Source organism: Melitaea cinxia, chromosome 2, assembly GCF_905220565.1.
Source record: "Melitaea cinxia chromosome 2, ilMelCinx1.1, whole genome shotgun sequence".
Taxonomy (NCBI): Eukaryota; Metazoa; Arthropoda; class Insecta; order Lepidoptera; family Nymphalidae; genus Melitaea; species Melitaea cinxia.
In genome coordinates, this window is record NC_059395.1 from 20,210,240 (window position 1) to 20,225,253 (window position 15,014).

Consider the following 15,014-nt stretch of genomic DNA (forward strand, 5'->3'; position numbering starts at 1 on the left):
TAGTAACCAGTACTGGTATCGTCTAGTATGGTAACTATGAGCTATACACATGAGTTCATTTCATTTTTGGCCTGAAATTGGAGAGGCCTATGTCCAGCAGTGGACTATAATAGGCTGAAGCGAGTGATGAATGACTATATGGATCAAATTTAAGATGAGCTAGTTTAAATACTAAAGAAATCTGTGTTGTTATTTATAAACAAAACAAAAAATTTAATATAACAATTTATTTAATATCTAAATTTCATAACTATATTCTATTGCGCATTTAATGTTAGTAAATATCTACAGTCTGATAGTAGTGGCTTCTTGTATTTCCTTCTGTTTGTGCGTTCCGTCGCAGAATGGTCTGTTTTTAGTCTGCTTACAATTGCATAGCCAATAATCCTTAGTTTTTGTTACTTGAAATTTGATAGGTCTGAAATAAAAACAACAAGTTAGTTATTTTTAATAAAAATTTTATGTTATTAAAATTAGCCTTAATAATGTACAAAAAGGTGTTTCAAAAGTCAGTACTAGGAGTACGTAGTAGTAAGAATCCACAAAATAAGGTTTTTCAAATAAGAACTTCCTTACCTTTGTGTTATTTTAAGATAAACATCTTTATGTGTGCCATCACAGAGAGGCTGTGACTTGGAGCGTCCGCACAGGCACCAATGGTATGTTTTACCCTCTTCCAATGTTAGCTTGAAGGGTTTTCTATCGTACACTATACCATTAGTTTGCTGGTCATTAGCTGAGTAAATTTGTTTTAAGGGATTCGTCGGAATTTCTGGTTTTGGAGCTTTGGTTACATATCCCGCCTGCAACTAAGAGGACGTATTATTATTTTATTATTATTTTGATTTACGTAACAACAATAAATTTATAGAAGATAACAATCCTGATACTAACCGTTTTAATGCAGTGGTTTACTACATTGAGTTTCAGCTTTCTTGCAAACATTTCTTGCTGCTTATGTACAATTTGTTATTAACTTATACAATACAAATAACTTAGAATTAGCGTGCCGCTTCAAATGATTTTATCTCGGCTTCTTTATAACTGAACATATATTGTATAATTTATAATAAAGTACAAAATAAGGCTAAATTACAGATGTATGACCAAAATATGACAGTTTGACAATTGACGACCACAGAATAGTATTGAGCTTAGAATGTACAGATAATTGACAGATACAGATGCTTGGTTTTAATAATCTTAGTAGTCGTGGGTCGTAACGTCTTTTATGTGTAATCGGTTATACGTAGTTTCGTGGATACGCGTAACTAGTTTCGAAACTGCTTATTTTTCGAAACTAGTTATTTTTATATACAGTATCAGTACGGGACGGCGACGTTATATTACTTTTGTTTGTATTATGGTTATGAAGTAGTTATATGTTATAACTTGTAACATATACGAATGCCGTTACGTACGTTAATATTGATGGATAGTATAATTAAATTAACTTCCCTTCATATTTTATCCAGGCTTACGACTGGCTGCAAAACATGTTATTTAAATTACTTTATGATTTTTGTATAGTCATAATAATCGATGCAGGCGTATTTAGAAGTTCATTTGATTTTTTATGTACAGTTTTTAATTATTTTTCGAAATACATACATACATACATATAATTAAAAATACAACAAAAAACCCATACTATTTTAGTATATACTTCAACACGAGACAATAACATTAATCGTTAATAATTAATCACTCGTCAACTGTCTTAACTTAATGCTAAATAGTAAATTCGAAAATATTTAAAAAGAAACACGACCGAAATTAAAATTTCTTTAAAAAAACTGTGCGTATTAAAATAAACTTAAGCTCATAGTCAATTGCGTACAAAATCCCATGAGCATATTCGAAAACAAAGATGCATCTATAGTACATAAAGCCATCTCTTTTTATCCTACGCGTAAGCGTATCTGCGTATTGTAATGATTAATATTAGTAACCTGTTATTAGGCAAAACGCTTATGCGCCGGTCGTTGTGTCAAGTTTTTGATAAAACTGCGTACGCAAAAAAACTGCGTACGTAAAATAATCGTTACATTCGTATCGGCGAAACTACGTATATGGTTATTAGCTTCGTAACTAGTTACTGAAACCGATTACGTTAAATAACGCCCACCGCTAAATCTTAGCAATGGTCTACTCGTTATCATTACTTCAATCTATTTTAGTCTATGAACGTCACTGAAATATTGAAGTTTGACGTCAAGAGACTTTGTTTTCTTTTAAATTTTTTCTCTATTAGTTTATTTTTGTTTAACTGGGTTTCGATCATTCGATGACCTCTTGGTGGAGAAGCACAAAACTAGGTATGAAAGTGATACGCTGATGTTCCTATTATCGTTTGGGTTATGTCGAGAATAAGAGGAATAGAGGCTAAAGGGCTAAAAATACTCAAAGATTACCAGGGTACATTACAGAATGTAGAATCACGGAAGAATAAGACTAATGGAACCAAGAAAAAGAGAACCAATACTTTGCTATGTGATAAAGGTGACGTAGAAAGTAGGTGACCAAAGCATTTTAATATTCTTTCGAATGACATTCTAGTTTGAAGGTTAGTTTCGTAAACTCTTTCGTGTATTTTTAGAGCGGCAGATAAATGAGCTGCTGCAAAAACTACCAAAGCTGAACGCCATATTCGACGTCCATCGCAAGATTGGTGAGGGCACGTTCAGCTCTGTCTACTTAGGCTCTTTGAAAAAACACTCCGAGCTGCCTGACGCACAGAAACCATGGTTCGCTATCAAGCACCTGGTGCCTACCGCGCACCCCGCTCGGATCGAACATGAACTGAGATGTCTTCAGGACATGGGGTAAGTGTTACATACAGCTTTAAATATTGTCTAATTGAAGAGTATCTCACTGATCTTATTGTTATCATGTTTGCAGAGGGAAATTTAATGTGATAGGTGTTGAACTGTGCCTTCGACATCTTGACACTATTGTATTTGTGATGCCTTATATACCCCATAAAAAGTTTTCTGTAAGTATCACATGATCAGACTATTTACATAATAAACATGCATTTGTTTTAAAGTTATATGTTTTGAAATTGTTAGGAATATGTAGGAGATATGGATGCTGAAGAGGTGAAACAGTATATGCGGGCACTGTTTGTGGCATTGCGTCATGTGCACTCATTTGGAGTCATCCATAGAGATGTCAAACCCAGCAACTTCCTTTATGATAGAGAAAATAAAAGGTATATAGAATCTTGCTTTTACTTGTGTTATAGTATTTTATATTGTTTTCTAATGTTTATGCAAATTTCACTCATTATAATGAAACAACAACAAACAATGGTAGGTGACCCGTGAACATGGTTGCTGTAAACTATCCATAACGACAAATTTTAAAAAACTTCATAAACCGAGATAAAACCCGAAAAAGTTGTTTCATTATATTGTATGCTATGTCAAAAAAAGTTATTCCTATAAGATTTGTAGTATTGCTTCAATAAATATTGAGAAGTAATCATTGGATTACATCTTCATTGAAATAAAGAAACTCAACCGAGATTAGTTCATTATAAAAAATTAAAAGTGAAAAAAAATTTGGCATACAAATAAAAAGTCTGTTTGTAAGTAATCTAATAAGAGCCAAAAACAAATAGCAATTGATTTTTATACATAAAGATTAGTATACTTTTTTTTTCTATAACTTGGTTCATATGTACATATATGAAATATGTACTAGAAAGACTTTGAATGTTAATATTTTTTGTTGTAACCAATGCCGTCTATGTAGCGTACCCAAGCCAGTGAGTGTGTATGTAAATATACGTGTGTGGTGGGCAGGTACTTACTAGTGGACTTTGGTCTATCGCAGCGCGTGTGCGCGCGCGACGAGCCCTCGCCGCCGCCCGCGCACTGCTCCTCCGCCGGCCTGGGCGCGCCGCCCGCCCCGCCTGCCCTGCCCGCCCCGCCCGCCCCGCCCGCACCGCCCGCCCCGCCCACCGCCTGCAAGCGGCCGCGGGACGAGGTCACTACCCCAATGCTTATTATTCATTAGGGGTCGTCCGTCAATCACGTGAGTCTCGTGGGGGGTCAGGAAAAACATCACGGAATATCACAAGGAAGGGGTATATTGAGATATCGCGTGTCATTATTTTTCGTTGAATGTTCGATTTCTAAACCGAAAAAACTAATGGAAAGAAATTTGTATCGAGATTTTATTATTACTATTTAAAGAAACTGAACATATTGCCAAGGGGTTAAAATTTGCTAAAAAAAAACAAGACGTGATCAATGGACGACCACCTAAACAACAAATTCATATGTGATCATGTCATAAGTGTCATGTCGTATCATAATAATCTAATCATGCTCACTGAAAATCAAAGCCGCAACTAAGTTGGAGTAACATGCTACGCGAAACCCATTTTCATCCACAGAAACGAAATGAAAACATTTATTTCGCCATAAGGCTATTTACTCACTTAACGAATGTCACAAAAATTTCATTGTCAAAAAAAAAATCATTCATACATAAAAAGAAAACAAAAAAAAAAGTCAAGGTAGCAAATAACTAGTTAAACGTAAATTTATTTATTAGTGCAATATGTATATATATATATATATATATATATATATATATATATATATATAGATATTTTAAATGATTGAAAATATTTCTCAAATTTTACTTTTTAATTTTCAGGATGATCTATCCCCAAATGCGAAAAGAATGGCTTTAGATTTATCGATGCGTTCAAAGAGTACAAATGTAGATCCGCCTGCGCCCCCCCGACTTATCCTTCCAAAGGTGCAAATTCCTAGACAAAATTTACCAAAGGTATGTGTGATAAAGCTTTGTTCAAGCTCTAAACTATTATATTTCATTAGTGCGACGATGAGTAACAACAACCGCCATCACCTAACGCACGGCATGGTGCATTTCGTTACGCTCAGTGGTAGTCTGTGTAACGTCTAGCACGTATATTTTATGTCGTCGCCACACGTCTCTGACACTCCTCACATCGATGAAATAATTAAATGTACAACTATTATTTTATAGCACAGTATAAATTAAGATGTCACATCGAATTTTTTTTACTGGCCACATTACCTAAGTTTAGCTGTGTGGTTATGGCAGTAAAGAATATAGCGACCCCCTATCTTCCTTTGGGTGTCGTGAGAGGCAACTAAGGGATAACATAGTTCCACCTTGGAACTTAAAAAGCCGATCAATGGCGGGATAACCATCCAATTGCTGGCTTTGAAGTACACAGGCCGAAGACGGGCAGCAGTGTCTTCGGTGCGACAAAGCTAGCCCTGCGGTCACCGACCCGCCTGCCCAGCGTGGTGACAACACACATGAGCTCGAGGCCTATGTCTAGCAGTGGACTGCGATAGGCTGAAGTTTGTAATTTATCCAATGTCAAACCGTAGTCGATTTGTTACCGTGATCCTAAATTTTGTTTGAAGTTAGCGTGTTTAAGTAGTTAATAGGAAGCAATAACTCGCACGGCGTGCCGCAGAGCCCGCCGCCGGCGCAGGCGCGGGCGCTGCGCGTGGAGTGCGCGTGCGCCAACGTGGGCGGCGTGTGCAGCGCGTGCGCCGGCCGCGCCGCCGCGCGCGCGCCGCGCGCCGGCACGCAGGGCTTCCGGCCGCCCGAGGTGCTGCTGAAGAGCCCGCGCCAGGGGCCCGCCGTGGACGCGTGGGCGGCCGGCGTGGTGCTGCTGAGCGCGCTCACGGCGCGCTACCCGTTCTTCCGCGCCGGCGACGACGCGGCGGCGCTGGCCGAGCTCGCCGACCTGCTGGGCACCGAGCCGCTGCAGCGCGCCGCGCTCGCGCTAGGTGCGCCGCCTCTCCGCGCCACGCCTAACGCCTTCCCAAGCGTTTGGTATTGCTTCATTTGACGAATCGTTAGCGCGACGGTCCCGCCTCCGGCTTTTGACAGTTGCGCTGGTGGTTGAGGGTTCGATTCGCGCGCATTACGTACATTTGTATAGGCCTTATAAACGTCTGCTGCGGTCTGGACTCTCGACACAGAAGTAACCCCTAGTGGAGCCGTTAAGTGTGAAGCTTTTATCTTTTAAGTCTGCCTTAAAAGACTCGAGTGTGACATATTCATTTAATTTATTTAATAGTGTATATCTATTCTTGCTATCGACCAGTTTGTAATGAGCTTAATCAATGTTAGACAGGTCGCCGAAACGTCGAATAATGATTAGTTCAAAATATGGAATGTGTGCCTGCAGAGCGGCGCGTGGTGTCGTCGACGTGGCGGCGCGGCCTGTGCCTGCGCAAGCTGACGGCGCGCCTGCGGGGCGGGCGGCCGGCGGGGGCGGGGGCGGGGGCGGGGCCGGGGGCGGGCGGAGTGCCGTGCGCCCATTGCCGCCTGCCCGTCCCTCAATGCCTTTGTCGCGACGAGTCCATACGAGTGAGTAATCACGGCTATATATATTATATTTGTTAAAGATTAACTATGGAGTTTCTTGCCAGTTAATTTCTACAGAATCTATGGTAACTTTACTTTTAGCGATAATTAAAATTCTAATGTGTAAAATGACAATTCGAAGCTGCTTTTAAGCCTATGTGAATTAAGTTGTTTTTGATTTTCTTTTTATAAAAATTATTTTATTTTGTGTTTATTGTTATTCGCTAGGCGGACGAGTTCGACCCCGGGGTCACGGTGGCAGGGTTCCCGGACGCCGCGTTCTCACTGGCATTGCGACTGCTGGACCCCGACCCGAGCTCGCGCCTCACCGCCGCCGACGCGCTCAAACACCCCTTCCTCGCCGACACGTAACGTCACGCCACACGCGCACATCTAGCCAATGTCACGTTACATCTGCACGTCAGCTGTCAGATGTTACTAGACACGTGCACGACACCTAGGAGACGCCACGAGAAACTTGCAAAATATGTGTAGGGTTGTTAAAATTGTATTAGTATATTTCTGGTCTCCAACATGATTACTTATTTAAAAAAATACCGTCGGAATCTATTTATACAAGGCTCATCAATGCAAGGTACATCAATCTAGCGTGCGTACATTATGTTAAAATTTTCGTGTACCCGCAATTACAGATGGGCACGGTATTTAAAATACTGACGCTCGGATAATTAATTAAATACTAATACACATTTTTACAATAAGTCACATTGAAATATTATTGTACAATAATGTTAACAAATTTTCAAAACGTCGAATTTCTTAATTATATTAGAAAAATTATTCTAGATTAAAAAGAATTTACAGTTGGGCTAACTTGATAATTTAACAATTTCTTAGGTCTTTAAGACAATGATTAAAAAGAAAAAAAATATCTAAAATAAAAACACCTATATTACCGATATTAACCGGTAGATTAATTATTAATCTACTGGTTAATATCGTGTTTTTAATAATTAATCTACCGGTTAATATCGTGTTTTTCATTGATTCATTCAAAAGTCAAACAAGTAATTTATGTGTATATAGTAGGCAATATGTAGCAGAATCGCATTGCAAGTACTAACTAGGGAAAATCTTATATATAAATAAAAATGAATGTTGCTAAGCGCATAACTCGAGAATGGCTCGACCATTTCGTCTAATTTATTTTTTTGTATGTTCCTTAAGGCCCGCGGAAGGTTCTAATAAAAAAAAAAAAAATATTAAAAAAAAATAATGTTTACTATTCACTTTTGACAGAACGAAGTCTATCCGGCCAGCTAGTTAGTAATAAAATTAATTCGTGCTACACATTTAATTAAAGACTAGGTCACAAATATATGGAAACTATTTTTGATACCACCTGTACGTTGTTAGTTATTTAATGATTTTATACATTTTAAACTTGCTTTGACAAGAGCAATGTACTCAGGGCCTGTCTCACCAATAGTGGATAACGCTATTTGACGATGACTGTATTCAACAGTTAAAAGCTAACGCCTTAACCTTTTTTATCGTCAAATTGCAGTATATTTATGAGGTATTCTAATTCGCAAATGTGGATCTAAATGTTGTAGTAATTAATTTGATGAGAAACAGGTTCTAATCACACCTGGTGAAACCGGCCCCTTATACTACCTATATACTATATTAATGTATGAACTTAGGTAACCAGTAGCCGAGGCCAAATGTAGCTGTGAACATGTTACATCTCTTTTGAGAGCTTAACATGTGTCTGAACGTAGTAAATAACCTATTTTTTTACCATATTTTAAGATGTTCCAACTACCGATATACAAATTTAGTAACAATAGCTTTGGTGCTTGATATATGAGTACATCATATCGAAAAGACTGGTACAATTAACTTATTAAGCCATTTTTCAATATGTATGTTAAAAACAATTAGTTTTCTTAATATTGCTGAATGATATGTGTCTCTTTATTTAATTGGAATGAATATCTCTAATTTCCAATCAACTAATTTATTTGAATTATTGATAGAACTATAATCAATTACGACTGTCATTCATGTTTTCTATTTATCTACAACCCTGTCTATTCTAATCTATTCTTTTACTTGTATATCAAATAGTATGTTTTTTAACAAGACAAACTTTGTATGTTACAGTTTTAGTTTGGGCAGCCTTTCATATGCGTTTCCTAATTTATTAAATTAGGGGTTGTTTTAGCTGGGGGTTGAAACAATCCACGTAGGATTAATATTAAATTGTAAAATGTTAATATATTTAAAAATTGTTTCCCTCTTTGTAAAATTGTTAGTTTTACTAATAGGTATTTCATTGTTATATACAAAACTAGTTTGTCGATGATCTTCAATGTATTTTCTATAAATGTATGGCCCTACATTTGTGTTATTGTACACCTATGCTGACGCTGGACCATTTCCTTTGCTCTAAGGTTGCCTGGAAGAGATCGCTTTTTAGCGATAAGGCATCCCTTTGTACCTAATGAATGTAGTTAATAAAATCTTTCATTGCTATGTATTATTTCTGTTTTTGGTGTATGTAAAGTGTATTATTATTATTATTTTCATACTAAAAATTTTCAAACTCAACTTTGTTTGCTTGAATGTGCTTAATTTAATTTACTTGCTTTTTGAAACTAAACTATTAAATTGTAATTTACTTTTCTTATTTAGCATCATGCTGCTAATACATTGCAGTCATTGTTAATTACTTTTAAAGAAGATCTCGGAGCTTATTTAAGTTTTAGTACGAAGTCAGCAAATGCTCTGTTGCTGCCAGATTATGTACTGATCACATTGGCTGCAGTGTGAAAGTGGTTTGGAACCACTTTTTTATTTCTTAGAGACAGTGTTATATTGTTTTATGTCCAGGCAATGTCAGAATTATATTTTGTGTCAGCCCTAATCCATATTTGTACATGAAGAGAAAGTATGATTAGAAATCAATTAAAACTTTTTATCTATAATTCATGAAATAAAGAAAAAAAAACTTTAAAACTATCCATAAACTGCACTTTAGTTCAATTAAAGGGCTTATTGACTGTGTAAATATAATGTTGGAAATGTTGATTCCATTCTGATTACTAAACTGCTGATGCACTGTATGCTATTGCATGTTTTAAGTTTTTTTTACATATTTAATAGTCCAAAATGAATCATATTTTCCAGCATAAGTGCCTTTGAAATGTGTTCACTAGATTATTATTACCTCATTGTTACTATTCACAAATGGAATACATATTGATGCCAAAATATGATTGTTTTACTTATTTTATTACTAAATTGTAAACAACAAAGAGCTTAGTTAAGTGTTTATTTTAAAAATATAAATTCGAAGCAGTCTTGTATGAGTAATTAATACAAAATCGACATAGCTTATTGCATTACACTGATTTAATTACGTGTAAACTACATATAAATAATATAGAAAAACAAGCAATTCATAAGCACATTTTATTTTAAATATTCACTGAACACAGGATAACCAGTTTTTCACAGCTTCTCTATTTGTTTCGTTTCACTTTTTAAGCCATTAAAATATATTAAACTGGCACAAAATATACGTGAAAGTAATAAAATTGCTCAGAATAGCTACTCTTACTCTGTACTTCATAAAATTAAAATTGTAGTCTTGACTCTTATATAAAAAAAAATTGTATTGTTGTCTCAACACTAGTTTTTCCAGAAGTTAGGGTTCTGCTGCAATCGCCTCTCAAAGTTTTGATACCATGTATGTAAGGTGTTGAGAGGTATGTATGAGACACCAGGCGTTGGTGTCATTTGATCTTGAGTCACAGAAAAAGATGCTACAAAATTAACTAAATTTTCTAACATTTTCTGTGCAAATGTGACGTAAGAGTTTGCTTGTTGCGCCTGAAAGAAAATCAAATGGATTTTAGTTGGAAATTATTTGCAACCAAAACTTCTTTTGAATATTTATTTATATCTTAAACAATTATTTTAAATATTGTATGACCTACCTCTGAGTTTGGAAGAAGCTGGGCATTTGCTTCTGGTTCAATTGAAATTCCAATTTGAGCATTATTACAGATCTGTTGCTGTCCAAATGCACTCATAAATTTATTTTCACCTGAAGAAGTAGAAAAATTTAGTATTTTTTTTTTTTTTGTAAGAATTTGAATAAATGTGAATAAATCGAAAAATAACTTACTAGACAACTCATGAAGTTTCTTCAAATTAGATATTTTAAATATAGCCGAGGGCTTTGCGTTGGAAATGTGCCCTAGAGGCTGCCAGTTGGGCGGCGCGTTAGGGTCGGGCCAGCTCCAGTATACAACGGCTACTGTGCCCACCGGCAACGGCGTCGTCCCCGTTAAAAAAACTACCGCATGGTTTATCGAGTCCACGTCCAGAATCGTTGTGACCAGACTCGTTTCTGAGACAGGCGTGAAGTCTGTCTGTACCTAAACAATAAGAGGTTGTCATTCTCGGTCTCCCGGACCATATTCAAATACAACATTTGTAAACATTGAACGGCTTATACTTACTAGTCGTCCTGACACGATTAAACCAAATATATTAGCCATTTAGATTAAAAACAATAATATACTTCTACTATTTATTTGAAATATTAAGAGCAAATTCTATTTAAAAAAAACAACATTTCATTCTAGAAAGAACTTCACATTTCGATACAACTTCGAGGGCATCAATAAACGCTAAACGTCAATATCAAATGACATTTTAATAGATTAAATATAAGTTAAGATATTGGCAAATCCTTCAGGGAGCCAAAGTAAAAGAAGAAGAAATGTTAATTTTTTAACAATAAAAAACAACCTACCCCACCCCAGCCTGCAAAATAATGATATTTGTAATCAAAAAAATACTAATTGATAGATTTTGAATTGCTCAATTCAACTACTTTGTCCTTTTAAATTGCTCACCTCAAATTATTTAATTAAAAATTATTTTTTTTTTTAAATCAAATATTTTCAAACTCCTATATCTTTTGATGTATACAATATTTTAAATTGCTCAAAGTGTTAAAAAACTGCTCAAGTTGCATTTATAATTGCTCAAGTATAGTTTGGAACAGATCCACTTCCCTTAATTTTTAAATAAATATAAATAGTTTGAACAAATAAAATAATGATTTCGTAAAAAAAAAATGCTAATCGATACATTTTCAATAGCTCAATTCAACTACGTTGTCCTTTTAAATTGCTCACCTCAAATTATTTAATTAAAAATCAAAAAAATCGTGGAAAAATATTCTTTTATCAATATTTTCAAACTCCTATATCTTTTGATGTACACAATATTTTAAATTGCTCAAAGTGTTAAAGAACTGCTCAAGTTGCATTTATAATTGCTCAAGTACAGTTTGGAACAGCTCCACTTTCCTTAATTTTTAAATAAATATAAATAGTTTAAACAAATTTAACGTTTATATTATAAGACAGGTGTACGCTGCGCGTGCGCATAGACAATGATGCGAAGCCAAAAAATTGCGGATATTCGTAATAAAAAAGATACTAATCGATAGATTTTCAGTGAAAGTGGAGCTGTTCCAAACTGAACTTGAGCAATTATAAATGTAACTTGAGCAGTTATTTAACACGTTGAGCAATTTAAAATATTGTATACATCAAAAGATACAGGAGTTTGAAAATATTGATAAAAGAATATTTTTCAACGACTTTTTTGATTTTTAATTAAATAATTTGAGGTGAGCAATTTAAAAGGACAACGTAGTTGAATTGAGCTACTGAAAATCTATCGATTAGTATCTTTTTTATTACGAATATCCGCAATTTTTTGGCTTCGCATCATTGTCTATGCGCACGCGCAGCGTACAACTGTCTTATAATATAAACGTTAAATTTGTTTAAACTATTTATATTTATTTAAAAATTAAGGAAAGTGGAGCTGTTTCAAACTGTACTTGAGCAATTATAAATGCAACTTGAGCAGTTCTTTAACACTTTGAGCAATTTAAAATATTGTATACATCAAAAGATATAGGAGTTTGAAAATATTGATAAAAGAATATTTTTCCACGATTTTTTTGATTTTTAATTAAATAATTTGAGGTGAGCAATTTAAAAGGACAACGTAGTTGAATTGAGCTATTGAAAATGTATCGATTAGCATTTTTTTACAAATATCATTATTTTATTTGTTCAAACTATTTATATTTATTTAAAAATTAAGGGAAGTGGATCTGTTCCAAACTATACTTGAGCAATTATAAATGCAACTTGAGCAGTTTTTTAACACTTTGAGCAATTTAAAATATTGTATACATCAAAAGATATAGGAGTTTGAAAATATTTGATTTAAAAAAAAATAATTAATTTTTACTTAAATAATTTGAGGTGAGCAATTTAAAAGGACAACGTAGTTGAATTGAGCAATTCAAAATCTATCAATTAGTATTTTTTTGATTACAAATATCATTATTTTGCAGGCTGGGGTGGGGTAGGTTAAAAAACATGAAAATTAAGTGTCGTCATCTTTTTAGTCTGTGTTTTCTACAAATTATTATTTTATAATTATAATTTTGAAGGTCATATTAGGAAGTTGCAATCAAACTAGTGAAGTGGTAGGTACTACAAATTTTGAGAGAAACCTAGAATAAAGTTATAAACAAACTTTACACATTTGTAATTTGAATATAAATAAATCTATATGTGCTTTATAATAATCAGTATATTAATACCATGTTTAGGTCTATCTGTTTTAAATTGACGCTTGTGGCTTGCGACTTCTAGAAGAGTGTGTAATGGCTAATAGTATTATATTACTCTTTGGTATTAATAGTGCTGTGTGGCTACGGCACTAAAGAATTTAGCCACCCCCTCTCTTCCCGTGGGTGTCGTAAGAGGCGACTAAGGGATAACAAGGTTCCACAACCAACTTGGAACTTAAGAAGCCGACCGATGGCGGGATAACCATCCAACTGCTGGCTTTGAAATACACAGGCCGAAGACGGGCAGCAGCGTCTTCGGTGCGACAAAGCCAGTACTGCGGTCACCAACCCGCCTGCCCAGCGTGGTGACTATGGGCAAAACACATGAGTTCACGTTATTTTTGGCGTAAACTTGTGGAGGCCTATGTCCAGCAGTGGACTGTATAGGTTGTAATGATGATTAATAGTATTGATCGACCCTCAGATATTCCCGCAACGCTCCCAGTAGATGTCAGCTAGTAAAAGAAAAAAATAATAATTAAAAAAAAAACAAAAAACCCGCCTGCGTGAAGAACAACTAATAGAAAATCAACTAAAAAAGCTGGAACAAGATAAAAATTCAATATGCACACAAAGTCAGCGAAATAAATAGAAACAATATCAAACATTTTGTGCTGTACATTTAAAATATATTAATACGGTAGTCCTTCGAATCTTTATGCAACGTCGTACATAACATGCAGTCGGAGACATGCACAAAGAGAGAATGATTTGACTTATCCTTCAATTCATGTCTCCGTATTTATTACATTAGCTTATTGCCAGTCCCGTCAAAATCAGTCCAGCCGTTTCAGAGATTAGTCGGAGCAAGTAGACAGACAAACAAAATTTCAAAAAAAAATGTTATATTGGTATATGTACCGTGTATAAATCCATATGCATTTAGTCAAAAGCCGTTAATTTAATATTGAAAACAGACACGCCAATTTTATTTATTTGTTTGGATAAGTTTTTGAACCCTCTTGGTCTGCACCCACTGATTTTCTCCAATATTGTGGTCTTCGGAATAACATATTTTTTGCATAGGTGCTTGTCTTACCGATTTCTTCTTCTCTCGAATTTCGTGCAACGCTTTCCTTAAATCTTCTTCTGTGTACGTTCTTTTTTCCTTCTTCTTTCTTATCTGCAAAGAATTCATCTACAGAAAAAAAAAGAAATAAATTACTCATTTCATTCAAAGTAGAATAGGTATAAAACTTGTGGTTATTAGTTATAGGTATTAAACTTATAGAATTAATTTAAGAAATGGACGCGATTTACTTTTATTATTAGTCCCTGTAGTTTGCGTCCATTGCGAACGCAAAGTGGAAGTTTTATAAATTCGGTGTAATAATTCGCGTCCACATTATCTTAACTGTTAGCTATAAAAAAATAAGCAAATTCATAATTAATATAATTCCTTTTATCATCATCAACGCCTAGAAACAGCTATGTATCCAAAACAGACATAAAACAATAAAATACTTACCTACAAACGCATCGCTGCCCACTGTTTTTTTCTTTTCATATCCCGCGCCTTCGCGCGCTGTTGAACAGCCCAGACTATTTTTTCTACCCAGGATTGCTTGGACGCACGGAACTTTTGTCTATGCGTGCGTGCCTCTTATACATTAAGTATTGCCGGTAATCACTTTACGACTTATTAGTTGGTGTATTAGTATACTTAATTTCGAGAGTTTTCAAAGAGAGAGATCCGTAAAATGGACGCGAATCGGGCGATGGACGCGAACAGGTGAAATGACCCTATATCCTCTTTATCTATGCCTTCATAACATTTTCTTTTTCAAATATGTCGATTTTAAAGTTACTTAATAATAAGCTGTTATTTCTTACCTCTTTATTTTTTACCACGCTTTTATTAGCTTGGATTGTATGTATGTATGTACGTATGTAATGGAATCATTGAGCATAATTTTCA

The 15,014-nt window shown here is 35.1% G+C and overlaps 3 protein-coding genes across 4 annotated transcripts; 1 reads left to right on the forward strand and 2 right to left on the reverse strand.

Moving 5' to 3' along the window:
• Positions 1 to 212: 212 nt before the first annotated feature.
• LOC123661346 (CDGSH iron-sulfur domain-containing protein 3, mitochondrial) lies at positions 213 to 1,163 on the reverse strand. Of its 2 annotated transcripts, none has more exons than XM_045596321.1 (3): positions 895 to 1,163; positions 577 to 803; positions 213 to 418 (listed from the first exon to the last, which is right to left on the reverse strand). In XM_045596321.1, exons 1-3 carry the CDS (start codon positions 943 to 945, stop codon positions 286 to 288), a joined length of 411 nt encoding a protein of 136 aa, XP_045452277.1. In that variant the 5' UTR covers positions 946 to 1,163; the 3' UTR covers positions 213 to 285. The 2 variants fall into 2 exon arrangements, with proteins under 2 accessions (XP_045452277.1, XP_045452268.1); XM_045596312.1 differs by having other exon boundaries at positions 577 to 809.
• A 1,031-nt stretch (positions 1,164 to 2,194) lies between these two features.
• On the forward strand, positions 2,195 to 7,119 carry LOC123662656 (cell division cycle 7-related protein kinase-like). Its single transcript, XM_045597466.1, has 9 exons — positions 2,195 to 2,514; positions 2,600 to 2,825; positions 2,902 to 2,995; positions 3,072 to 3,214; positions 3,810 to 3,993; positions 4,672 to 4,806; positions 5,492 to 5,812; positions 6,217 to 6,396; positions 6,622 to 7,119. Exons 1-9 carry the CDS (start codon positions 2,361 to 2,363, stop codon positions 6,763 to 6,765), a joined length of 1,581 nt encoding a protein of 526 aa, XP_045453422.1. The 5' UTR covers positions 2,195 to 2,360; the 3' UTR covers positions 6,766 to 7,119.
• Positions 7,120 to 9,820: 2,701 nt separating this feature from the next.
• Positions 9,821 to 11,078, reverse strand: LOC123666711 (protein OPI10 homolog). The gene is made up of 4 exons (XM_045600778.1): positions 10,890 to 11,078; positions 10,553 to 10,805; positions 10,362 to 10,471; positions 9,821 to 10,254 (listed from the first exon to the last, which is right to left on the reverse strand). The coding sequence occupies exons 1-4, from the start codon at positions 10,926 to 10,928 to the stop codon at positions 10,054 to 10,056; spliced, it is 603 nt and encodes a 200-aa protein (XP_045456734.1). The 5' UTR covers positions 10,929 to 11,078; the 3' UTR covers positions 9,821 to 10,053.
• Between the last annotated feature and the right edge of the window lie 3,936 nt (positions 11,079 to 15,014).